Raw genomic sequence first — 27,855 nt, forward strand, 5'->3', positions numbered from 1 at the left:
CGACCGTGCCCAGGAACGGCACGGTCTTCGTGAACAGTTTCATGGAGCACGGTGGTCTCCTGAGACCCCTCTGAGCAGAGAGAGGCAAAGGCGGAGGAGGAAAGGAACTGCCGTGGAGCGCCCCTGTCTGCCAGGCCCCTTGGTTATCAGTTTGCTGGTCAAACCTCTCTCTACTCCTCACGACAAGCACAGACAGAAGCTGTTTTCCTCCTTTACAGATGAAGAATCTGAGACTCAATTTCCCTAAGACCACGAAATTAGACAAGGAGTGGCAGAGCCAAGGTCTGACGCTGTCACAAGCCTGCGCTCTTTCCGCTGAGACCCTCTGCTCCAGATGACAGAGTGCTTTCCTCTCCATGGATGAGGCCTTCCTCGTGTCGTCTTCCCTAAGCTTCTGCTCACATCTCTTTTATACTCATCACCTTGCCGTGGCCGGGGGGTGCGTCTGTCACTGAGCTGTCCGTGCAGCAGGCATCTCTGAGACACGGGCGCAGGGCCTGGCGGGGCTGGGGGCTCAGCAGGGGACCACACGAGTACTCCCGTGGCTTTACGCACAATATCTAATAAACCATCAGAGGCGTGCGGACGCTTAATGCATCCAACTACTACTTCTGAAATGGAGGGAAGGTTAATTAATTTTACTACCTTTTAATCTCAACCACTTGGAGTTTTTACACTTCCAAAGACTAGGTACTAACGTACGCATTTTAAAAATCATTTTCATTAGAATCATTTCATTAGAAATTTTCATTTCTGTTTTAGTCTGGAGGCAAAGATCCTGGTTTTCAGAAGGGAAAAGTGAGGTGGCCGGTGAGGGCTTTTCCAAACGACAAACCACTGACCACGTGACAGCAGACGCCCCTCGAGGCCACACGCACGAGTGAAAAGGAAACCCAGAAGCGAAATTGGGTAGCAACTGAGAAGCTGGCCTGCAGTCCCCGCATCAACCTCTCATGACAACATGGCCTTTAAGACTCTCAGCACGTTCGGCTTCACCCATCTTTAATTTGTTTCAGCCTCGATTAGGGATGAGCCACCCGCCAGCCCTCACCTCCTTGACAAACACGGAGTACCGTGCGAGAATCTGCAGAGTGAGTCTCCACAGACGATGCACCAGCAACGGCAAGAACATCTGGTCAGACCAACACCTCTGCAGGCTGCTCCACGTCCTGTGAGAAGCCAAGAGGCAATACGAACTTCCAGCTAGACAAAAAACATACGGTTAAGGAATCTCAGCTGAAGGGCCAACGGCTAAAATCTTCCACGTACACCCCAAGGGTGAAGGCAGCGGCCTTCTTGTCAGCAAAGCTTTAGGGAGGTCCTTCTACTTTTACATGGCTCCCCCTCCCAGGCATCTGACAGGCATTAGACATAAGCGGCGTTCAGAATCGCCAGCCAGCAGACACTTCGTACCAGATCAACAAGCACAAGCTGGAGAGGCAGCCACTGGCAAGGGTTTCACCTTCGGTTCTGAATTTGTCCTGTCTTCTCCTTCCCTCCTGAATACGCTATTTCAACACAGGATGTCGATTACATATGGCCATTTTGGGCAAAAACAGCTGGAAACTAACTTTGAGGCTAAAAGAGTGCAGTTTAGATGGAACTTGGCTGCACGAAAGGGAGCAGAAAGCGGAGTGGAGCTGCCCCAAGACTCTTGCGGCTATAGGAACAGCCACCTACTAGGTGAGTGGCCACCGGGCATGGCTACAACGTGACACAGGTGAACGAGGCTGTAGGGATGCAAATGATGCAAACGTGTCTGCAAAGTGTATCCTAACCCCGGTCACCTGCGCACTGTCCCAGGACTGGCCCAAGGGCTCTGGAGGCCCGGGGCAAGGAGCCCCCGCTGTGAGCCATCGCCCCCCACCCCCCCTCCCGCCCAGAGGGAAGGCCACCCTGGTCCTTCACCTCAGCTTCGGAGAGAAGTGGAGCGTGGCCACTTGGCTACAAAAAGGGCTGCTCCCTTAAGCACAGCAGCAGTTATATCCCCTTGACACGTTATACTGAGGAATGAAAATGAGGTCTCCTTCCTGTGTTCTTAAAGCAGCGTTTTTATCATCTCTGTACAGCAAGAAGCTCTATAAACCTTTTTTTTTTGCGGTACGCGGGCCTCTCACTGCCGTGGCCTCTCCCGTTGCGGAGCACAGGCTCCGGAAGCGCAGGCTCAGCGGCCATGGCTCACGGGGCACGAACCCGTGTCCCCTGCATCGGCAGGCGGACTCTCAACCACTGCGCCACCAGGGAAGCCCTATAAACCCTTTTTTAAAAAAGAAGTTAAAGTACACCTTTGGGTCTAACTTACTGGAAGACAGGAAAAGGTGAAAGAGCCCCCAGGGTACTGAGGTCCCCCAGATGACTTGGTGAGCCTACTTAACTCAGTGACAGCCTGTCATTTGTCACTTTGAGGAAGTTACCTGGTGCGTCTTCCAGGACATCTGTAAGTGCTGCTTCTAAGGATCCCGCTATTTCTCTAAATCTGAGAGAAAAACAAGAGTGTAAACTGTTGTTTTCTCTGCTGCAGGCGGCTGTCCCACCCATCCTCCCCTCTCCCCACGAAACAGGACCTTCCTCCACTGGCTTGTTGGTGAGGCCAGCACTGTCAGAGATGCCGCACGAGCCCGGATGCCTGTTCTCCAGACTTTTTTTTACCGAGCAGGAAATAAACGTGTCTCAATTAATCCACTAGGAAGCCATTTCTGGCAAGTCCCACCAGCTATAATCAGGTAATCACTTCAAGGCCGCAAGACTGGTTTTTCCAATCCCCTTACATCAGCCCTATCAGAAGAAAGTGAATGTCCCCCAAACTAAGAAATGAGAAAGCTGTATTCTGTGTCTTTGATCGCAGCTTGAGAAAGATCACTGAAGGTAGAGGCAGTTACACCAGAACAGCTCTCTGCCTGGCGCTCCTCGAACATCTGCTGCCCTGCTGCCGGTCTCTCACGTTGCCATGGTAACTGGCCCGCCGGCCCCGAGGCTCAAGATCTGCTTCCTGATGGGTTTTCTTTTTCCTCTGCTGGCCCACTTGTGCCCTCATACCATCCTGTCACAGACTTCTATTTTAATGACTAGCGTGGACACATTTTTATGACTCTGAAATGAGAACTTTGTGTGTGTGCGCGTGTACTTCCTTAACTAGCTGCTTACGTAGCATCTTTCTCCCCAACTATATAGCTCTTCCATCTTCATACTTTCTTTACCATACACTCCTCTGTCACCTGCTAGTTCCTTTGCTAGCAATAAATTCTGACACATGCTTCAATTTACTGAAGTCGTAATTCTGGTTTTTGGATAGCACTCACGTGCTTTTTAAAAGCAGTTCAGAGGCTGGTTTTCAGGAGTAAAAGCACTTCACACAAGGAGCAGCCACCCCGTCCGCCACAAAGGTGCGAGTGGCTGACAGCGGAGGACTCTGGACCGCCCTGGCCACTGGAGCTGGCCGGTGCCTGCAGCGTCCCTACACCACAGGGAGGGAAAGGACTCGCCCTCTGCCCCGCGAAAGGCTAGTCTCTCCAAGCAGCAGAGAGAGGCAGAGAGAGAGCAAGTGATAGAAGGCAAGCGGGGAACAGAAGAGAGTGCCGGGGCCCAGCGAAGGAGGCGGTGGTCCCGAGCACAGTGAGGACGGGGAGGGGCTGCCCCGCAGTGGAGGGAGCAAACCAGCACCTGCGTCAGCCTCAGACCCTCAGCCCACCTTTCCTCCAAATCCGCAAAACACGGAAAAGGCCTGACAGCTAACACAGCACCATTTACAACGGGAACACCAGGCCCCAAGGAAGGGAAGGGCCTGTAAACGTGCAGCACATCCATGCTGAGCGCAGCATGAAGAGAGGTCAGCTCACAGCTGTGCAGCCATGGGAAGAGCAGGTATAGTTCAGTGTAAGGAAAGACACGGGATAAAATTATATGTACGTCTGTGACAATTCTGATGAACACACAAACGAGAAAGTGCAAGAAAAATGCAGCAGACCCGACACCAGTGCATTTCACACAGACGTGCTGACTGCGTGGGACCAGCTGTTGGACCCTTGAAAGGAAAGCTGTCTATGTCACGTGACCCAGCTGTCCCCTTAGCCCTAAGGGCCAGGAGCCCAGCACCAGCCCCTGGCACAGCCTTGCTGAGCAGTAGCTTCCAGGATTGAAGTGATACGTTATACTTCTTAGAAAAGAAACAAAGTGAGATGTTACTTTGGTGGAATTTGAAAAGTTGTGCTGTAGTCTTCATGTGTATATGGGATGCTATTCTACTCTTGATAGGAGATTTGTAAGAAAGGCAACCCCAAATACAAACACTCCCAAATTCTTACATTTGGGTTTGGGGAGGGTCTGGAGACGCACTTCCCAACGCATGTCTCTACTTCGCGCAGGCACACACTTGCGGAGGGTGGAGGGAAAGGAAGGTACGTTAGTGCCACACGGACTCCATGTCATAAAGGAGCTACACCATGCTCAGCGCATGCTGAACGTGACAGACACAGAACACACATGTGACCGCCCTGGGAGCATATAACATTCTAGCGAGATTTCAATTAAAAAAGACCTAACGCTTTGCCTGTGGCATTTAAAGGGCGACCAGCCCAGTTTCCAGGCAGCCACTGATTCGCTACCATTTGAGACTGCTCTGCACACGTGTACATTTAATCTCTTCCTATGAGAAACGGAGTCCTAACCCTACTTTCCGATACTCCTGTAAGAACAAATGAAGCGCAGACACAGTAGGGTACCAGGGGCAGGAGGGGTGCACAGGTGCTCACAGAACGGTGTGTGTGGGCCAGGGCTGCCTTTTTCCTGAAGGTGACGGGGATGCAGGCATAGAGTCAGACCCGGGAGCATCCACCTGTTACTGAGGGTGCAATATTAATACTTCTTCCTAGAAACATGTCAACACATCATCACCCCACTGGCTTTAGGCTTACTTTAAATGACCCTGAGGTGAATCAGGTAACACTACAACTCTGACCCCAGCGGTGTTCGCAAAACATTCTGTCATCCCTCAGAATAAACAATCTAATGCCTGATAAAAATCAACAGAACGGTGTCCCATAAAGTATTACTTGAATTTATTTCTTAAACAGAAAAGCAGATGTATTGAAAGTTATGAAGTTCCACACTTCATAACTCAAACATAATTTTTTTTAAATTTTATACATTTTAAATAAAACTGTTTACAAAGAAAAGTTAACCAATCCCTTTGAATGCTATGGCTAAAATCTGCTGAAGGTGAAAACGTCTTTCAGGGAACTGGCTGAGTTCCGACAGAGTTTAAGGCTCAATCACCAGCTTTGAGAGAACGTATAATGAGAGGAGAACCTGCCGAGGCCGGGCTGTGCCGCCCCTGTGGGGCCCAGAGCTCCAGGAAGCAAGGTGACAGTGCAAGATTACCAAGCATGGGGCCCTGGGGTCTGGGGAAAATGACTAGAAAAGAGGGGTTCGGAGGCAGTAGACGGGAGCATGGGCTGATGGCATTGGATATCTAAAGCAATCTAACCTTGAACCTGGACTACAAAAGACATGGGACAGTTGAAACATTATTTCTCTACTGCAGTCTTATGCTATAAAGTGATGCTTCACCATTTTAAATTCTTCTCACAAACCAAAAGGGCTTCTTGCCCTGGCTTAGTTTTCATCATCACGTAACGACTACTTCCCATGCAGTCCATGAGTATCTTACACAAAAAAAATCCTTAATTTCCTACCTACAGGATAATGTAACCTTGAAAAATTAAGCATAAAACCCAGTATTGTGTGTAAAAGGGCATTTACTAACAGTCTGACAGCTACGATTTCACTATCAAAAGATGATTACATACATTCTCAATCATGGCGAGTAATTACAAATCAAGGTATCTAGTTCTTAGTATATCTCCCTCTGTAATTATTCCTTAGAACCCTGGGGAAGGACTGCATCATAATTAATGAAAACATCCAACAATTTAAACAAAAAGCCTGAGTCTTGAAAGAGCATTCTAGCTCAAATGCTCTCGTTAACGCCGTTCTACGGAGGAGCTTACTGTGATCTCACTCAAGAGAAGCTGCACAAATGGCTATTATCACCTATTCTTCTAAGGGAACACATATTGTTAAGAATTTATCCTAAATTTCCCCAAACAGTCTACAGAACCACTTACTGACACAGGTGATATCATTATGACATCTGGAAGAAACGTGTCAGCGTTTTCCAGAATAGAGAGAAAAAATGTCACAAAGTATCGTAAAGGAATCCAAACCAATAGGTAGAATTACGATCAGTTGCTAAGACGGAATCAGCTACAGAGACCACTTTAAGAGAGAACACTTCTCCCGCCTCCCTCTGAGGACAAAAAATGTTCCCGATGAGCAAAACAACAAATGCAGGGTAGGTCTGCTATTTGAAGCAGATGATGAGAGAGGAAAACGGGGAGAAAGAGCTGCCAGGTGACCCGCTCTTCCTGTCTCTTCAGGACGAACAAGGATGTAGCACGTGGGAATGAAGCCAGGCCTGGTCTAGCTCACTCTGAGTCTAGTGTTCTCAGCTGTCTAATGACCAAGGAGTAAGACTTATCTTTCTGTCATACAAGCCAGAACTTTGGCAATCACGATACTTCTGTGCACTTCCACTCTACATTTTGTTTCCCAAAGAACAGTATGATGATCAAGAAGGGGCTGTTAGCTGGAGCCAACATACTTAACTGGTGCTCAAATTCTGTTTTAGAAGGGTGGAGGTGGGGGGGGGTAAATTACTGACCTTATTTGAAAATACACAGGCAAGTTCCACTTATTATTGAAGCTGTGATAGGCGGGATGTGCTCTTAATCTTTTTACACTGGCCTGTGATCCACATTGCCGTTCAAATGTTCTTACAAAATCCATACTTATGGTATATTTCTAAAATAAGAACAAACAGGTGGCATTTTCATTTCAAGTGAACTAACCAGAACTGGGATCATATAGCGAAAAAAGCTGTAATCAAGATAAAGATCAACACACAGAATCATAGTTTCTGGATCTGATAAGGACCTTATGGGATCTTCCTTCCAAGGTCCCCGCTTAAAGATCAAGTAATGCCCAAAGAGGTTCTGTGACATGCTCAAGGTCCTAGGTGGCAAGCCCGTCAGGAGACCCAGGCATCCTAAGTCCAGTGGTCTTTAAGCGACAGCTCTCCCCCATCTTCTAGGGCACCCCTAACCCAGTCCATTGGAATCACAAGAGATTGCAGATTAAGTGGTATAATTTTCATTGCCTCTCCAGAAGAAGAAGTAGAAAATTTTAAAAAGGAAAGAAAGACTCAAACCATGTGAGTAATTACATCCTTTTTATAGATGGCACAGCGTGAAGATTGACAGGAGGAATCTAAAAACACCATTAAGAGCAGAAGCTAACACTTACTTAATATTTATCATCCTCACACAGTGCTTAAAATTGTCTTTCTTACTTTAACCCAGAAAACTGCCCTACCCGGTAACTACTTTTATATCATCCCCTATTTTATAAATGACGCTTCCTCTTCTGCTTAGGCTCAGAGAGAATTTACCCAGAAACAAAGCAAGGAAATAGGGGAAACAGAACCCTCACCAGTCAGCAGTGCAAAACTGCAGTTGCACATTCCTTCGGCAAGGGCTCTATTCCCCAGTCCCCAGGCTCTGGGGAGGACACTGCAGGACTGCCCATGTACTTCTCACTAAGAGGGACTCTGTTCTGGGTCACCAAACCAATCACCTGAATATGATGATGTCTGTGCTTATGTGGGAATTTTAGTGCAGTAACACTACCACAGGTGTTCAATTTCTTTCAACTGGTTTTGAGCTACACTTACTGAATCCCCTGAGTGTGGTCTACATGTGTGGAGTTCAGACAAAGAAAGGTATTACTCATCCTTTTTGGGATAAAACTATACCCCTGCATATAATGGGTGTTGAAAAAATACAAAAATATTTTTCTCTTCACAAAAGCATGTCCCATTAAAACTGAAAGCTGAAAGCATTTCTTGCAAGAAATGTTTGTACCCGCAAACGTTAAGTATTGGTTTAGAATTCTAAAGTCGACACTCTAGCAGAAAGCTTCGTTTCTGAGCTGAAAAATCTCCTGAGCCTAACACGATCAAAATGATTCTCTAAAGAGGAATGAAAAGGGTCTTAAACTGCTAATGCTCAAGACCTCATATTGTTCAGCACACTGTAACACGGGCCAAGAGAACAGATCGGTGGTATTTCTGGGACAATAAAGCTCCCAGTTTGTTGTCTTACCTGTCTGGAAGTCTACCTGGCCCCAGGCTCACCACACTCACCTTGTGCCTCTCTACACTTTAAAAATTAATAAGCAATTTGACCAAGCAGAGTTAGAAAAAGAAGCAAACAGAACTTCTAGAAACGAAAATAAGGGTAAATTGGAAACAGGTGAAAAGGAGTTTAGACAAATCTGAAGAAGGAATCAGTGAACTAGGAGAAAAGTCCCAAGAAATTACCCAGAATGAGCACAAAGAGACAAAAAATTAAAAAGTGAATTCAGGAAACACAAAGGATAAAGTGAGGAAGTCTAATCAAAAGTTCTAGAAGAAAATAATAGAGGAATGAGAGAAAAGCACACTGAAGAGTTAATGAATAAAAATGAGACAGAGCTGATTAAAAACCACCAATCCTCAGATCCAGGAAAGCCACCAAATCCTAAATACGATAAAGAAAAAGAAGCCCACGCTAGATTCCCACAATGAAGCAGCACACTAGAGCCGCAGGCAAGACCTGGGAGAGACGGCATGATGACTACAAAGAAACAACAGTAACTATTTTCATAACGGAAGTCAAGAGACAATGTTCAAAGTGCAGAGAATTCTACTTCCATCAAAACTACCTTTCAAACACAAAAGGTATAAAGTTATTGTCAGACATACAAACTGAGGGTTTATCACAAAAAAGTGAAACTTATTATCAACAGGCCCTGCTAATAGATGAATTTCAGGAAGAAGGAAAATGATCCCAGAAAAAAGGTCTAACATCCAAGAAGGAACAGGAAGCAAAGGAAATGATAAACACGTGGAATAATTCTGAGAGGAGAACGATGACCACGTAAAACAATAAAAATAACGCCCAATTTGGGGGATAAAAAAAATCAAAATAGAAATAAGACCCTGGAAACAGTAATAGATACTATGGAATGGGGCGACTGGCATCAAAGTCCTCGAAGATCCCTGTGCTGTTTGGGGGGCTGAAGAACACCAGTGAGCTTTAGATTCTGTTAAGTAACCACTAAGGTTACTTAATACGTAAAGAAATAAAGGGTAGAACTTCCAAATTAGTAGAGGAGAAAAACAGAATAAATGAGGCAAACAAATCCCCAAAAGTCCAAAATACAGAGAAGGCGGAAAAGGAATGAAAAAAAGAAGGGAGAAAGGAAAAGAAGGAAGAAAAATGGGACAAATAGGAAGAACCAAAGAAACCCCAAATATATCAGTCACTACGATCATTGTAAATTTAACAAATTACCTAAGCGAAAGACAAAGATTGTCATGTTGAATAAAACAATCGAAAACCCAAAAATCAAAATCCAGAGCAGGAAGGAGAGGAGAGGCACCGAGGGGCTGAGCAACACGAGTACTGAGCAGGGGAGCTGGGCACGGACTCAGGCCACCTGGCCGAGAGCCTTTATTCTTCTCCAGGACACTACGTACTGTCTTTAAAAAATGGTACAACGGAAAATTAACATACGAGTCTACTGAAATATCAACCATGAAGTCTTTTAAATGATTTTTTTTTTTTTAAAAAATGAAAATATCGAGGCCTCCTAATCTTTCAAATTATAGAGGACACTTACATATTGCATTTTAAAATCCAATCCAATACTTCGTTTTCCTTCAAAACGATACAGTAGATATCTACAAACTTAATTTTTCATGGAAAACAACTGCAAACAGCCTTGTTTTTAATGGTCCTTAGGATCTTTTTAAAAACTAGAATATTCAGATCTAGTCCCAATTGCATCTAGACTGAATTTTACTTTACATTCTAAAAAATATTCTTAGTCCTTGAAGTTATCAGAGACTATCTATGACTTGAATAAAACAGTGCGTGTTTTAAGGTAAATGCTTGCTACGTAACTCAGACTGTGGTTTTTCCTAAAACCACAGAACCAAGACTGTGCAGAAAAGATACGATTATCCTAAAGTCTCAGGTTAACATCTTCAAGAATCAAGACGATGGAGGAAAAGGTACCTGGTGAAAGGCATCGGGATTCCCAGCATTAAAAAGTGAGGGCAATTTTTCTTCTAATCCTCGTACTATTTCTGGCCAGACAGAATTCACCAAAAAATCATATCCGGGAACAGTATTGCCTTTTTCACTGTAAGATAAGAGGAAAATTTCAGTCAAATACACCAGAATCTTCTACTTCCAAAACGCAAAATTCCACTGTGGTGCTTTTATTAAAATAAAAGTTCCTCAGGCTAAAATTTATTTCAACTTTTTTAAAAAAACGGTATCTGTCAATTAGTTTGTTCTTAGACCCAAACTTCTATTTCACTCCTTGATCTCATTCTCACCTTGAACCTGACACATCCTCTGTGTCCTGACTCCTACATCTATCTATCAAGTAGTAAGCAAGCTGGGGTCAAGGGTAATGGAAAACTACATCGACTTAACTTGGCACAATTTTCTCCCCTAAAATGGGCTACCATGTTTATACTCTGTCTTGAAAAAGAAGCAGTTTAATACCACAGGAAAAGCAGTCTTTGTGGGACTTCCCTGGTGGCGCAGTGGTTAAGAATCCGCCTGCCAATGCAGGAGACGCGGGTGCGAGCCCTGGTCCAGGAAGATCCCACACGCCGTGGAGCAACTAAGCCCGTGCGCCACAGCACCTGAGCCTGCGCTCTAGAGCCCACGAGCCACAACTACCGAGCCTGTGCGCCGCAACTACTGAAGCCCGCGCGCCTAGAGCCCGTGCTCGGCAACAAGAGAAACCACCTCAATGAGAAGCCCGCGCACCGCAACGAAGAGTAGCCCCCGCTTGCCGCAACTAGAGAAAGCCCGCACGCAGTAACAAAGACCGAACGCAGACAAAAATAAATAAATTTTTTTAAAAAAAGAAGAATTATGTTACATCTACTCTGCCTGTGCTCTGTAAATGGAACAATAATGCCTACAGGACAGCACATATATTTAAAAAAAAAAGAAAAGCAGTCTTGTATTCAACCTTAACACCACTCAACTCTAAAGCACTATAAATCACGCTAATTGCCCAATTACTAACAACTTCAGCTATCCCTAAGATTCTCCTCAGTTCTAAAGTTCTATGACTATTTTACGTAAAATCTCAATCACAAATCTTAATACAAAAAACTGATAACGGTAATGTTTTTTGCGTGTGCATGCTTTATTCTGCATTTTTAGCCAAAAGGCTGGACTCTGGGTTTCTAATTCACAAACGTAGATGACAGACAACACTGAGATAAAAGCATGCACTTGGGAGTCAGAGTACGTGAGTTCAAATCTTGGGTCATTTAACTTCTCTGTGTTTTGGTTTCTTCATTTTCAAAACAGGGATGATAATGATACGTACCTCACAGGGTCATTATATGGATTAATATTTGTAAAGCATTCAGGATGGTGCCTAGCATACAATGAGTGCTATGTTAATAGTGGTTAAATACACAAGTACATAAACAAAAAAAGCAGGTTCCTTAAGTTTCTCTTGAACTTAAAGACCTGGAAGTAGCTTTAAGCAACACCATCTCACTGATCGACCCACTTTGACTGCTCCGTTATTGATATGCTCTATATTAAGATAACTGTCTTTAAAATTGATCATCCATGCAATATACGGTCTTATTTTTTTAGCAAAACGGGGAGTTGTGTAGCTAAGTGGGGATAACAAATTGGCATTTAACATTCTGATAAGTATTAAAAATAAACAGTAAAAAGTTTCAAAAAAAAAAAAGTTTTCATAATTTTCCTGCTTAGCAAAAACTATCAAGACAAATAGCTTATTCAGCTTTACTGTTCAGAAAGAGCTACCAGATAATCTCATTCTATAATAGGTAGGAATTGATGAGAAATTACTGGTGGGATTGGAGGAGGGTCCAGGAGGGAAAGAAGATGCCTGTGTCCCACATACCCAATTCCATGTATCATATCATATACTTTTAATCATAATAAGAAGTAGCTCTATTAAGGTATCGGAAGAAAGAAGGAACAGAATTGAAGATTTTAAAATACAAATGCACATAATCTGAACAACACTGAAGGACAAGATCACCTCATTCCCAAAGTAAATGTCTAACTAAAGCCCCAAAGAGAAAACTTAAATCTGTGAGATCAACAGTTAGAAAAGCTAACCCACATTCTTCGGAAGATAAATCTTGAACGTCGCTGGTGTCCCCAGCTCTAAAGGGCACCTGGAGGCAGAAGCTGAGCAAGGGAAGGTGAGGAGTGGCGGGACGACGGGGCCTCAAGCAAATGCAGATGGCCCACCAAGGTACAGTTTAGATTCCTCAGATTTCTGAGGCATCTGCATGAATTCTGCCACACTGAAAACCACGGAAAAGAGCACGTGAGGCTCTGTAACTTGACATTTCAGGACCAAGACTAGGCCTGTCAAATCTAATGACTGGTTGTTTCATAACTGTGGCTTCTTTAAATTTACCCCATGACTTCTATTAAATTCTTACCCCAAATCCAAATCCAACTAAATCTTCATGGTTACTAAGCAAAAGTGGCAAAACAAGGCTTCATCTGAAACCGTGTACTGGAAATAGGGTACTTCACAAGTCAGGCAGCGTATTTGTTCCCCAGATTTTTTTTTCTTTTCAAAGAACAAAAATTCAAGACCAAATATAATGTTCACTCCATGAAGACAGGGACCTCATTTGCCTTTCTAATGCTGTAAATAGGTTAAGTCTTTCATCCTGCAAACATTGGGTCGTTACTGCCTTCAAGACACTGTGCCAGGAGGGAGGTGTGGGCCGTGCGGGAGGGGAGCACACTGTTGAGATGGGAAAAGTGAGAGCGACGTGCAATGGCCTGCAGAGAACAGGATTAAAGGTAGACATCAGGGTAAAAGATGGTCTCTCGAAGGAAGTGGCATCTGAGCTGGGGCTTCACGTGGAGTGACAGGTCAACAAAAAGAGGGATCAGGAAAGGCGGAGGGGACTCCGAGGAAAAACATAGACCCGCCCAGCGTGTGCTGGGGCGGGCAAGTGCAGCTGTGTGCTGGAAAACTGCAGGGCGAGGGCACCACAGAGCAGAGTGCCCCACCCAAGGACCACCGGGGCCAGAGCACAAGGGGCCTTGTGTGCTGATCAAGAAGCCTGCATTTTCCACAATGAGCAATAGGAAGCCACTAAAGACTCAGGAAGACAGGGCATGAATCTCAGCACTGTGGGTAAATGTGCCAGCAGAGGGGCAGACTGAGACGCGCGAGCAGGTGGGGAAAACCTGTTACTGTGGACAGAGAAATGACAAAGGCCTGGACCAGAACAGTGGCAGTGGTGGAAGGCAGTGGGGTATTTACAAAACAGAACTGAAAACCATGGAAATCAGACAAAAGGAGGGAAAACTGAAGATGACTTTAACCACAATTAACATCTTATAAAACTTGTTGAATTAAACTGAATTGATATTTATTAACAGATTATGACATTAGGATAATGGAAGGAAACCAACTTTTATTTCAAACCTAGTTTAGGGAACTGACAGTGTAGGAAAGGGCAAAGCATGGGCTGTGGATTCAAGAGAGACACACCATTCTCCTCCGTTCCACCCACTACAGTTTCCTTCTCTATAAGATGAGGCTAATGGTCCCTGCCCAGCTCAGAGCACTGTGCTCACACACAGACAGGAAAGGGCATCTGAACCCGGTCCACACGAGACAGCAAGAACCAGCAGGGCACGAGCGGCTCCCAGGCGCAGCCCCGGGCCGCGGGAGCTCTGAGAACAGCTGCCCAGACTACCTTGAGGTGGCTCCTCCCGTGACCTCTCGAAGGAGGCGGCAGTGGTGGGGAACGAACGCCAGGAGCTTCCTGTACATGAGCTGAAGATCACTCGGATGAGCATCGGCAATCTGCTCTACAATCACCTAGTAAAAGGAGCATCATTTTTAAAAAAGACAAGTATGAGTTACATACCACAGGGAAAAGAACAAAGAAAACCTGAAAAGTGTGTTTCCTCTCGCCCCCCTCCTCCCCAGCTGACATGTTTCCTAACAGTAACAGCCTCACTCAGAGCTAGTTCCAGGATTCGGGTGCATAGCTCTGACCTGGGGGAGACACAGGCTGGGTGACAGAGACTGGCCTGAAGCTGAAAAGCCAGACACATTCGCCTGTTTCCCTCCTGAGCTTGAAAACGAAATAAAACGATGATTTCCCATGACAACAGCTCCTTGCTGTCTTGACCGTGGCCTTTTCTTCTAAATACCATTATTCAGATTAGGGGAAGGTTTGAGACAGAGAAAGATGGAAGGGAGTATATTTTATTTTACTTTATTATTATTTTGTCTTTTGTGTTAAGGTTGAGAATCAAGAGGCGAATGACAAGCATACGAATTTAAATAAAATTAAAATGTGGCCACAGTTTATTTAATATGCCACTGAGACATCAAACGTTTCTTTAATTTAGCACATTAGGTTCAGTTCAATGAAAAACAAAGGCATAAATTAGTAACCATTTTCACAATAGTGTAGGTAATTTGTCTTTTTCACTCCTATAGAGAGACAGCTATGAAATACAACAGGATACAAACAGAGGAAGTTGACAGATCATTTATTTTTAGTAATCCTAATGAAAGCTGACTGGACTATTGAAATTAATCCTTAAGTTTCATTTTTATCAATGACATTCAATTTTCCCCATTTATAAATGGGAGACTTTCACCCCAAAGTCATGCTGAGTAGGGCTTTGTACTTACTGGACAGAAAGAGCGTCCACACTGATGTGGCACTGAAGAAAGTCTGCAAACACTGAGGACGGGCCTGTGACTTCCACCAGTTTGAACCAGACAAAGCTGCCATTTTTGCGCGTCGGAAAACGCTGAGTATTGGCAACTTCACATGGTACAATCTGTAATATATTCTGGCTGCTCAAAGGCAGAACGTGCTTACTTCCCAAATTTTAACTGTGTCCTCGTAGGTGAAGGACACTGGATAGCCAAGTTCTGGATTTAAGGGATTACGCTGCTAATTTGCCTATGAAAGCCCTTCATCTGTGAATATTCCCTCCCTCTCACCTTCCTGGCCCACACACTCCTCAGCAGTCTGTGAAGACAGCCCTCCACGCAGACCTTCCACGCTCAGGGCTCTTGGCCCGCTGTCCCACCACGAGGCACTTGAGCTGCGGTGCTGGCATCTGCTTTACTTGTTCCATTCTACCCACCAGACCAGTAGTTAAAAGATTCGTTTTAAAAACTTTATTGGCAAATAATTTACATAGCATAAAACTGACCTAAAAATGTTCTGATACACACCTTCTCCCTAGGGAAGACCTGCACCCTACTAAATTAAGATAATCCCTGGGCTACGGCATCACTAGAAAATACGAGAGAGGGTGCCTGACTCCTGCATGCTGGCTGTAACCACCAGGGACCAATCTTTTCTTACAAGTGATGCTGCAGTAACTATGAGAATCTTCACAGAAGGACCTCTGATCCACCCTCACGCCCAGTGAAGCATCCAGGACACAGCAGACGCTCTCTGAATGCCTGCTGAATGGAGGCCTGGGGGTGCACAAACCTCATCCACATATGGTTTCACGAGGACTTGACCAACTAACGCCTCCGCGTCCCGTGCCTTGTCAATCGTGGCGTAAGTCCGTAAGCAGTGCCGGATTACATCGACACTGGAAGTCCGCAGACCTTCCAAAAGGAGGCCTTCCAGTGACTGCTGTAACATGGCTGTAATGCCAGCTATACGCTGCAAGAAAAACAGGTAAGAAAGCAGCTGGAACAATTTCTAAAGACTCAAATATATACATAACAAATCTCTGGCGGCACTAGAAGAGAATATGTGTAAAATTGAAATATTAACATTTTCTGGAGCGTAACAATGAATCTTTCCTCCACCCCACATCTCTTTATAAGTAAATCTTTGCTATATCAAAGGAGGACTTAGACAGAATTGCAGAATGAGAAAAAAAGTTATTTTCCTCTTAAGCTACAGAGTAAATCTGACAAACATCATGAATCTAAAGCCCAGTCGAGAGTTGCGGATAAACTAACTCTGACTACATCATGCAGTGTGTCAAGTTACATGAAGTTTAGAATTAATTTTACCCTTATAATTCGGAGAATATGCCTGTGTCTTTACACAAAATCTACAATGTGTGACACTTAGGGGGCAGGGGTCCAAAAAACAAAAACTGAAGGAAAAAATTCAAAGCTAGTTTCAGAATCCCGCAGATCAACAATTATCACAGGCATGACAGGCATGCCTTGGAGACACTGCGAGTGTGGCTCCAGGCCACAGTAAATCGAGCAGGACCACAGTGAAGCGGGGCACTGGGATTTCCTGGTCTCTCAGTGCACGTAAGAGAAATGTTTACACCATACTGCAGTATATTAAGTCTGCAATAGCATTATGTCTAAAAAAACAATTAAAAAATACTTTATTGCTAAAAGATGTTAATCATAATCTGAGCCTTCAGTGAGCTGTAATCATTTTGCTGGTGGAGGGTTTGAAATACTGTGAAAATTGCCAGAATGTGATACAAAGACATGAAGTGAGCAAATGCTGCTGGAATGGCACTAGTAGGCTGATAGACTTGCTTGATGCAGAGCTGCCATAAACCTTCAATTTGTTAAAAAAACAAAACAAAACAAAAACATATCTGTGAAGTGCAATAAAGTGAAGGGCAATAAAATGAGGTATGCCTGTATCAGGTAAAACCAAAATTATTTAGCAAATTCCTAAATACCAAAGTGTGGAAATCTAAAACAACACTTACTGGTCTTATTTTGTCCAAAAGAGGCATGCCTTTGCTTTGAACAGCATGAAACTGTAACTGGTTAAATTCTGTGGCAATTCTCTCCAAAATCTGTCCAGTCAGAAGTGGGCTAGTAGAGACAATTAGAGAAATTTAACTCCTAAAGGTTTTAAGTTTCCGAGAGAACACATCACATGATCAGCAATGCTGATGCTTTAGCACCCACTGTGTTTTTCCACAGCCCCCTGTTACAAGGTAGAAGCTAAAGCATCCTTCGTGCCATCAGCTTTCACAAGTCACATGCACAGCATGTTCTAGGACAGTGGGCAACTACTTCAGTATAAGCCACTGACGCTGCCTGGCCTCAGCCACAGGGTCCAAGCAAGAAGCAGGAGCTGGACCAGGCCACTGTGGGTGTGACGGGTGTTTCTACCTCCTCCCCCAGGCTCTCCTGTCCATGGCCTTCTTCATCTTTAACCTCCCTTCCCTCTCTTGCCCTATCCTATTATTTACACCTGAATCCCCTTCTACTGCTCTGTCTCATTCTCTCTTCCTCTAAAATACCTCCAGTACTTCTAAAATACCAAACACTGCTGTCTCCTTGATAAAATAAAAGCGGCCCTCTAGCGGCAATACATCAAGTAAGTCAGAAGAGCTCTACATTTTCATGTACCAAAGAGCTGAAAGAGCAGTCAACCTGTATTCTCTGGGTCCTAGTGAAAGGACATTCATTGTGTATCTGCCACAAAGTGTAATAAATGCACTTCTTTCCTCTAAAATACACTGCAACAATACCACTCAAAAGGAAGCTAAATAGCAAAAGAAGAAAAACGTAAAGGCACTGAGGCATCTGCTGGGCTTCTCTTGAGGCATCCTGTATCTAATGGTGACCTATCAGTGAGTGAGGGAAAAAGTCCACATCACAAGGAAATGAAATGCTATCCATTTCAGGTCTATCCAGTCCTGGATCTGTAGCATTCAAACTAGTTTAGGGCTTCCCTGGTGGCGCAGTGGTTGAGAGTCCGCCTGCCGATGCAAGGGACACGGGTTCGTGGCCCAGTCCGGGAAGATCCCACACGCCGCGGAGCGGCTGGGCCCGTGAGCCATGGCCGCTGAGCCTGCGCGTCCGGAGCCTGTGCTCCGCAACGGGAGAGGCCACAACAGTGAGAGGCCTGCGTACCGCAAAAAAAAAAAAACAAAAAAAAAAACACACACACACAAAACTAGTTTAGAGGGAGAGCAATTCCCCTGCAAGACCAACCCAAAAGGTTAATCCCTCTTTCCTGAGTAACCTAGTGTGGACCTATTAATTATAAATTATCTAAACGTTTCTTGTACTAAGAAGCATGCTGTAGTTACCATTCACTTACATTGCCCTGGTTTTCCTCTCTCTACAGCTCAAAGTTGCTGATCTGAATTTTAAAAAGTACTCAAAGGTGATTCTGAGCAAGAAACAGCATAATATCTATTACACTGAAGATGGAACATTGAGGGACTTCCCTGGCGGTCCAGCAGTTAAGACTCTGCGCTTCCACTGCAGGGGGCCACAGTTCGATCCCTGGTTGGGGAACTGAGATACCACATGCCATGCGGTGCGGCCAAAAAGGAGAAAAAAAAAAAAAAAAAGATGGAACATCGCAAAGGAATAGTATCATAGAAAAAGACATCAGTGAGGAAGGGAGTAGGAACGGACCCAAGTGGAAAGAAAACAGGGAGGCAGGTATGGCGGATGTCGAGTGCAGACAAGTTGGCAGGAGCTGCCAATGCTGCTGAGGGTGAGAGAGACGCGGAGCAGCTCAAGACAAACGGCTCCACCGGACGGGTCAGAAGGGACGGGTCAGAAAGGACGGCAGCGGAGACCCTGGCCAGCGGAGGTAAGGGCAGGAGCGTGAGGACGGGGGGGCTGAAGGGACAGAGACAGCAAGTGCTGACCACTTGTTTGTACATCTTGATTATGAAAGGAAGTAGAGACCCAGGGCAGGAGAATCACTTCCTTTTTGGATGCCGCATTCCTCAATCTATACAACGAGAGATATGGAGCGTACTGCCTTTAAGGTGCTCCCAAATCTAACATTTTGATTCCTAAAATTAAGAAATCCAACATGCCTTTATCGTGTGGTAAGACTCTGGTATAGGTATATTCAATTTGGCTTTGGTTGGCTTTGCAGCAGATTATCCAATATTACTCAGGGAAGAATGTTACGGCTGTCCACGCGACTTTAGGAGAAGCTCTTGTCAGACCCAAATTAGATGTGTGAAGGCCTACGACATGCCGGGTGCGGGCTGCCAAGCTGTCAGACAGCCCTGCCAGCGGAGTTCCTATTGGCCTTACGCTGCCCATGACACAGGGAGCTGAGGTGCCATGACTCAGGCTGCCCAATGGTAGATGCAGCACAAACTTGTGCCCCTCCCAAGGCACCATGGTGCTGGTGTGACCTACTCATTTTCTGAGCCACTCATCTACCTGGCTGATTTAGAATTCACACTAGGAAGGTAGTAAGACGGTCGCAGCGTAACAAAGGAAATGGTCATTTTTTTCTAATTTCACAAGGTTTCTTTCCCTTGTTTATAAATTTTAACTAAATGTGTCCTGTACTGTTTCTTAACGCTACAATGCTAGTGCAAGATACATGAATGGTGATACTCTGGGCACGTCTACGTAAATTTATGAAAGATAAAAGCCATTCCACACCTGGAAGGTCAAAGGATTTTGCCAGTGCTTACATAAGGCGATTCCAAAGATAAAAATCCTCCACTGAAAGCACACTCCTCTGACTCCCTGTAAGGTGATGTGTTGGAACAGTGGTCCATCACCACAAAGGTTTTAGAAGGATGTATTATAAACTTGACCATCTCATGCCCTCCACTTTTCATAAGCTACGTTCAAAAACACTGAGCCATAGACTTGGCTTTTCTTCTTTATCAGAAATGCGTTTTAACTAAAAAAAAAAAGTAGCCTGGGTGTGAAGTACTAATTTATGTGATATTTAGTAAAAAATACTTACCTGCTTGCTTCTAGTGCAGATGTTTCTTTAGAATGTTGAGAATTTAAGATTTTTTCAATTTTCTCAACTGATCGAATAACCTGTATAAGCCTCAACACACATATCTATAAAAAAAAATGAAGCCAAAAAGAAGTTATTGTGATGTTTAATCTTAATTATCTTATTTCCCCTTTCTAAATGCAGGGAAATACAAAGCCAAAAGTCACCTTAAAGTGTGTGGAGCACTCTACAGTTTGAATTCTTCTACATAACACTGAATTCCCAAGAACGTAAAACTTAATGTTAGCTGCCCAGAAGAAGCGTATTTCAATATTCTATTACGAGTTAATAGTTAAAAAAAGAAAAAAACTAGACTTTTTTTGTTATCTCATTTCCTGCATTTTTATTTCTTCTTTCTTTTCCCCATCTTAAATGAACCCCTGTATAGGCACTACATTTATTTTCTTATGACCCTTTTCTCATGTTTTAATTTTAGTTTCCGATCATCTTTATCCTATTTACATGTATACGACACAATTATATGCCTAAGCGTCAATTCATTAAAGACATTATTACACAATAAACATTATCAAAGAGGTTGAGGAATATTATAAAAACTCTCATCCTTAAAAGAACAAAAAGGAAGTCATTCGTTAAACAAACAGTTACTAGAACCTACTGTACAGCACAGGGAACTCTACTCAATGCTCTGTGGTGACCTAAATGGGAAGGAAATCGAAAGAAGAGTGGATATATGTATAACTAATTCACTCTGCTGCACAGCAGAGACTAACACTACACTGTAAAGCAACTATACTCCAATAAAAATTAATTTTAAAAAAAGACAAAAAAAATTAAACAAATAGTTCCTGAGCACCTATTGTGCACCAGACATTCTTCCAGACAGTGAGGACACGGGTGAATAAAACAGGCAAAAATTCCCTGCTCTCACAAAGCTTACAATCTTTTCTAGAAAGGCACTGCATTCTTGAAATCTTTGGACGAAAGCTGATATTTAAAGGAGAATTAAACAGAAGGTTTCAAAATAGGCTTCTTTCCCTTGAGATTTTGAAAATATGCTAATAAATTTAGAAAACACTGACCGAGCACCAGGCTAGAATCAGAAGTCTCAAATTCTAATCCTAACTCTGCCATTACATCCTTAAAGTCAGATAATAAAATTGAAACACAGGACCAGTAAAATGTAAAAGCAGTGCATGCAGAGGTACAGTTAGCAAGTGGAAACAAAAGAAGAAATAAACGCAGCAGAATGGGAGCAACACACTAGTTTTTCAACCTGCAGCAGAACACTGGAAGAGCTGGTCTTAGAAAGCCCACTTACTCCCTAACGTCTGAAATTTTAATATTTTCTTTACAGGGGTGCTGAGAAATTAGTTATATGCCCGTTAAACTGTAAGGTGTTTCACGGATACCAGTTATTACTGTTTCTTCTTTCGGAAAAATTGAGGAATGTTAATTGTGTGACCACTTGGGTACATCTAAAATTCTGTCTTACTATTTCAAACAGTTGACGTGACATTATAAGTGTAAGTATATATAGATACATAGAAAAAGGCTTTGAGAAAAACCACTTTCATAGTACTGAGAAGTGTGAGAAGACATGAGGGCAGGGCTTTCGCTGGCATGCAGCGCAAGAAATCTACAGTTCTCTTTCAAAGTTTTAATGCCGCCACGGATAATTAACGCACGAGAAGAACACGCGATTTTCTCTGTTTCTTCTATTAGTTACTTTAGCACACCTCTCTTATTAACAGGACCTTAATCAGCCCAGGAGTGAGAAGACCTGGGCTCCAGCTCTGGCTCGACCCCTCGCGAACTTTGCTGAACACTGATGCCTAAAAATAAGGAGAGACCCCACACTTCCTCTCTGCCAAGGTACCAAGAGAAATAAATCAGACCACATGCGCGGAAGTGCCGTTAACTCCAAGGTGCTACCATGAAGCCATGTGCAACCTACCTTTTTTCTCCTAATGTCCTCTTGTTTAGACATTCGTTCATCTACTGCCCGAATTCCTTCACTGACAGATGATCTAAGACTCTTTAAAAGAATAAAGAAAACATACAGCAGAAACTGTTTTGTGACATTATGAAACTTACACATTTAATTAAATTCCACAGAACTTAATTTTATCTTCGGGCCGGTATTATGCAGATAGTGACAAAAATACATAATATCAGATACAACTGCTGTCAAGGGCACTCATGGTTTGGGGGCAAAATGACATATAAAGCCAAGGTTATGGAGGATTAACGGCCGAAGGAATAATAATACATGTACCGTCAATGTCGTTCAAGAAATCATCTGAATCAAAGGATAGGAGAGTCTGGCACAGGGGATGGGACTTGAGTCTGACCCTGAGAACCTGTGGAAGCTGACGATGGTGGAGAGGAGGTTATCAGAAGACAAAGGTGGGAAGACACAACTGACGGCGCACACTCAAGGTGGGTGAGGCATGCACCCGGTGCACTGCAGGCTTCATTTTGCAGGAGTAGAAATAAACAGGGAGGGGCTGATTTAGGAGGACGTTAGATTCTACACATTTTAGGGAACTAGAGAATCCCGAAGCACTGATATTTCCCGATGAAATGCTGTTTGGGGGATGGCAGGAATCAAGAAGTAAGGAACAGAATGGCCAGGAAAAGCCAGAGGTCATAGGTGGAGAAACATGTCCAGAAGCTAATAAATTAAGCCAAGTATGAAGAATTGAGGCCAAAATGAAGGTAATGGAAACGATCAGAATAAACTAGATAAATCACAAAAGTTTTATAGAGAGGTGAATTCATTCATTCAATAAACATTATGAAATGTCTATTAAATGTCAGCTACCGTGGTAGCCAGTGAGGCTACAATGATGAATTAGACAGAAACGGTCTTATCCCTCAATGATCGTAGAATCTCAGAGCAGCGTCGTGAGTTGAGGTCAAAAAGGCAGGTGAGGTCTGTGGCTGGTGAGGAGAAACGTGGCTATAAAGACAGCTGCAGAATAAGGGAGGTGACGTGGTACTGGCAGGTGGCAGGGCAGGACTAGAGCCCGGAGGCGTGAGAGCAGCCCAGGAAGTTGAAAGCACAGGTCAGCAGAGCGGAGAGAGCGCACAGAGAAGAATGGGAGGTTACCACAGGCTGAGGCCCAGGAGACGCCAGCCACGAGGCTGGGAGGTGAGGGAGCACCGAGGAGGAGGCAGGAGAGCCACGCAGAAGCTGCCGTGCAGCCCAGCAGCGGGCTACAAACCCCTTTCCTTCCACTCCAAGGAAAAGCACTGTAATGAGCTTTTGTAAAATTCAAAAACATACACTTTCAAACACATCTGCTAGTTCAAGGCACAGCTCAACACTTATCTCTCTCATGAAGTCTTTCCCGCCTACCCCTCCCCTCCTCGGGACTTCTCAGCTCTGACACTCCCATTATCCTGCATTTCCTTCAGTTCTCTGCAGGCAGGGCCTCTTTACCTACGTTACCTACTGAGAGCCTCGCACGTGCCAGGTGCGGTCTCGGGGGCAAGGTGCATGAGGCCACTTGGTCTGGCGTGGTCCAGTGGTGACACACACAGGAAGCGATGGTGCAGTGCATCACAACTAAGGGACAATGGAGGCCGGGGTGCCTAGCACAGACGAGTGGGTGAGGGGAGGGCAGGCCACACGGTCTCCTGTCAGAGGTGATGCCGAAACTCCCGCTCCACTGTTCATCCAGATGGGGTCCCTGTCCTCAAGGCTTACAGGCAGACACTCCCATTCCCACGGGAGAGAGTTTCTCCCAGAAACTAGGCGTTACATGATATTTATATTATCCTTCAGTTACATACAGGGGTTGAACAGCTTTTGTAGACTGGTCCAGGAACCTAACCACATGTAAAACACTGTCTGGGAAAACACTTGTAAAATTACAAGTTTTAAACTATACGTCAGCCAGTTCTAAGTTGGAGACCACTTACAGATGGGGGAGGTGGTATTAACAAGTTAAATTTTGAAATACCCTTCTTTTCCGCCCTGACATTTAAAAGTGTCTACTCTTTGACGATCTGTCGTCTTCAAACCAAACACGTTTTTAGTCTGTAATATCACATGCAAAAAGTAGAGAATCATTTTCACCAGTTTTGAAGGTGAGTACTATAATCATGGACCATTAAACCACCACCACAACAACCTAACACATTAAAGGAGTTCTTCTTGGAGAAGGCAAACGAGCGTAACGTGCTTTATACATATAGACTGTTTACTGGCACCTGGGGACTTACCAGAACCTCTTCTCGTAACTGTCCCAAAGGCACAGAAAGCTGGCTGAGGGCTCTGTCCATGCCAACCTAAAGGCAAAATCATGTTGGCACAAGCATGTCAGTCAGGAGTGACACTGAAGCTTCTGTTTAACGAGCAAAGCAGTACTAGACTTAGGTTATTCTTTCCGTACAATCACATATTGCTAATAACTAGATAAATAACAGAAATGCTATCTTACCACAAATATTGCTCACAGAAAGTGAAAAAATCTGTTGATATACATGAAACTATGCAAATAGGGAAAGTCGTAATAAATCAAAGATTCCTCGTGTACAGTTTGCCTCTGGATGAAATTTTAAATGAACTAAAAAAACTTTAACAGGAAAAATAGCTATCTCTGTACTTATGATGTTCAGCCAGCTGATGTGAAAGTCTGATGAGCTATATCTCTCCTAAGTATTATTAGAGCCTTTGAGAAAAATACAAATTAAATAGAATGGAAATAAAATTTTCAGGGTTTCTAATCCTACTGGAACATTTATCTTACTGGTGTACTTCCCAAAAGCAAACACAGCTCGTTATTCTTAGTGCTTCCTGAAATTCCCATGGAGATGGCGACTTTCTATACTTCTTTGGATAAACAGATTGAACAAAAAATAAAGTATGAACAAGAAGACTTTTCCAAGTATTAAAACTCAAGCATTTCTAAACAACTTTTCCAAGTAACTGATGCGCTTCTCACAAACCATTCCTATGTTTTTATAAAACCAGGCCACCTAAAGGTCAATATTGGCCAACGTTTCCTCAACCTATGTCTGGCTAGCACAGTACCTGAAAGTAAATTAAGCACTTCCTTAAGAATCGTTGGTATCTGCTCTAGCAAATTAGTCTAAACCAGTGAGATTTCACGGTAATCACTTAGCAACTAACAAAAACAACCACTCTTGAGATGGTTATCCTTTACTTTTCACTACTTCTTAATAAGTCATTCAAAATATAATCAAACTAAACTCAAAACAAAAAATGTGTATCAAGAAAGTTTAGTTCTTTTATTAATAAGATTAGTAATCTCTCCAAGTTTCTGGGGGAAAAATCAACTAAAAGGTTTCTAAAAACACTCAGCACTTTTAAGAATAAACATGAGTGAGAAAGAGAGTGTGTAGTACGTATGTAAATACACTGACTGGTAGGAACTCTGGATTTAAAGTTTACCAGGTTCGTTGACAGGTTGACGAAGTCTGCATAGTCCTTGTTGATGAGCTCGACCATGGCCGTTTTAAGCAGCTTATAGTAGAGCTCCAGGTCATCTCTCAGTGCTTCCAGCTGGACCCGCTTCCGACAGTCGGACACAAAGTGATCGACATCGAAGTCTTCCTGAAAATAAAACCAGAAAAAAGAATTACTGCAACGATATCACATTTTACACACAGAAATAAAAGGAGAGAAAGAATAAGAGATAAACGCCATTCTACTCATTTGAAAGGCTACTGCCGTTGGGAGAAAGTCCTTTTCAGTACACGCGACATAAAGGTGCTTGTGCACTATCAAGGCGCCAAGAGGGGGGCCCCTGACCAAGAGCATTCTCTCCTGTCGCCTACATTCTACAAGGGATTTAATTTTTTTTAACTACACACGTTAAATAGGCTCCTCACAAAACAGAAATTGCTCCTTTCCCCTTAGTTTTAAAAGTAACAAATATTCACTGTGAAACTTTCAACCAACAAAGAAATACAGCCATCCCGCAGCATCCACGGGGGCCTGGTTCCAGGACCCCCTAGGACACCAAAATCCGGGGATGCCCAAGTCCCTAACATAAAATGGCGCAGTATTTGCGTATACTTTAAATAATCTCTAGATTACATAATACCTAATAAGATGTAAATGTTATGCAGATAATTGTAAATACAATGTTAATACTAGGTAAATAGTTGCTAATTCAGCAAATTCAAGTTTTGCATTTTGAAACTTTCTGGAATTTTTTTCCCCAAATATTTCTGATGCATGGTTGGTCGAATCCACAGATGTGGAACCCGAGGAGAAGGAGGGTGGGCTATAATGACACAAAAGACAGACAGTAAAAAAAAAAAAAAATCACTCAGTCCTGATGCTCTACAGATAGGCACTATTAATGTTTTTCTCACTATTTAACATCATGATTCACATCCTTCCAGAATTTTTTTGACTTTCTCTTTAAAATATAAATTATATTTTAAATTGAGATACAGTTGACATATAACATTATATGGCTTTTAGGTGCACAACATAATGATTCCACCTTTGTATCTATTATAAAATGATCACCACAGTAAGTCTAGTTAAAATCCATCACACACCATTACACATTTCCTTTTCTCGCTATGAGAACTTTTAAGATTACAAAGTGAAAAAAGCTAATCTGGAAAGGGTATATCCTATAGGATTCCAACTATATGGCATTCTGGAAAAGGCAAGACTATGGACGCAGTAAAAAGATGAGCGGCTGCCTGGGGTCGGAGGGAGAAAAGGATGGACAGGCAGAGCACAGAGGGGCTTTAGGGCTATTACACACAACACTGTGACCGTACATACAGGTCACTATCCATTGTCAAAACTCATAGAATGTACAACACCAGGAATGAATCTTAATGTAAATTATGCACTTTGGGTGATAATAATTGTACCAACTCTCCACTGCCTAGGATTTGTTGCTGTTGCTGCTTATCGTAGTTGTTATTGTTTAATGACTTTTCTAAACAGACTGAAAAAAAAAAAAGGTTCACTCCCTTCAACTTTCATATACACAACACGGTATTAACTACAGTCACCATGCTGTACACCACCTGCCCAGGCTTACTTACCTAATTAACTGCAAGTTTGTACCATCTGACCCCCTTCGCCCATTTTGCCCACTCCCCACCGGCTGCCTCTGGTAACCACCCATGTGAACAGTACCTGTGGGTCCATTTTTTCTTGCTTTGCTTTTTAGATCCCACACACAAGTGAGACCATGATCATCTTTTCTCTAACTTACGTCACTGAGCACTAATGCCCTCAAGGTCCATCCACGTTGCCACCACAGAGGGCAAGAGTTCTTTCTTTTTCGTGGCTGAATAACATCCCAGTGTGTGGTGTGTGTATCAGTTTCTTTATCCATTCATCCATCCATGGACACTTAGGCTGCTTCCACGTCTTGACTATTGCAAATAATACTGCAATGAACACTGGGGACCTACAAGCGTAAACCTCACTGGCCACCAGAGCCAGGTGACCTAAGAGGTGTCCCCAGGCAGCAGCTGCAAAAATCAGGGCGCCAGACCAAGTACACACGTTCCTTTCCAGGAGATACTGTTGAGCGGAGCAAGGAGAGAGAGAGCACAGATGGCCCCGCCGGCCTCCAAGCCCCCAGACGTGGGCAAAGTTAGAAGCCTGCCCCTCAGGCCGATGCTTTAAGATAAACAAGCCTCTTTCACAGCAAGTCTGGGCCCTTTTCAGTTGCTGTGTCTGTGTCAGGCCCTGGGGAGGGTAAGTTCATGCTGCCCCTTCAAGAACTGTTTCTCAGGTCACTGTAGCCTCATGGGTCTTCCAGATGCCAGCTCCATCGACTTTCAAAGCTAGATGTTTTGGGGGCTCATCTCCCAGGTGCAAGTCTTGAAAGTAGGGGTGCCAGGGGTGGGGTTCACACCCTTCGCTCCTCGGGGAGCAGCCTGGGATGGGAGTTCCCCCTGATTGTGGGTCACCACGCTGGCGGAGGGGTGTATGGTGAGACTGTGTCTCAGCCTCTCCTACCCAC

General features: G+C 43.8%; 1 protein-coding gene across 4 annotated transcripts in view; it reads right to left on the reverse strand.

The window, feature by feature from the left end:
* COG2 (component of oligomeric golgi complex 2) overlaps nt 1-27,855 on the reverse strand; it is a 41,699-nt gene that overhangs the window by 7,714 nt on the left and 6,130 nt on the right. For 2 of the 4 annotated variants that reach the window (XM_030839609.3, XM_030839608.3), the window contains exons 2-12: nt 25,299-25,460; nt 24,107-24,172; nt 21,831-21,911; nt 19,874-19,977; nt 16,890-16,998; nt 15,680-15,859; nt 13,907-14,031; nt 10,176-10,302; nt 6,719-6,858; nt 2,415-2,476; nt 1,052-1,203 (exon numbers count right to left, since the gene is read on the reverse strand). In XM_030839609.3, coding sequence (XP_030695469.1) covers nt 1,052-1,203; nt 2,415-2,476; nt 6,719-6,858; nt 10,176-10,302; nt 13,907-14,031; nt 15,680-15,859; nt 16,890-16,998; nt 19,874-19,977; nt 21,831-21,911; nt 24,107-24,172; nt 25,299-25,460 — 1,308 coding nt within the window. The remainder of the gene's footprint in view (nt 1-1,051; nt 1,204-2,414; nt 2,477-6,718; nt 6,859-10,175; nt 10,303-13,906; nt 14,032-15,679; nt 15,860-16,889; nt 16,999-19,873; nt 19,978-21,830; nt 21,912-24,106; nt 24,173-25,298; nt 25,461-27,855) is intronic. The other 2 variants (XM_060285945.2, XM_060285946.2) reach the window with 2 other exon arrangements.

The sequence above is a fragment of the Globicephala melas genome, chromosome 16, assembly GCF_963455315.2.
Source record: "Globicephala melas chromosome 16, mGloMel1.2, whole genome shotgun sequence".
In the NCBI taxonomy this organism is placed as follows: Eukaryota; Metazoa; Chordata; class Mammalia; order Artiodactyla; family Delphinidae; genus Globicephala; species Globicephala melas.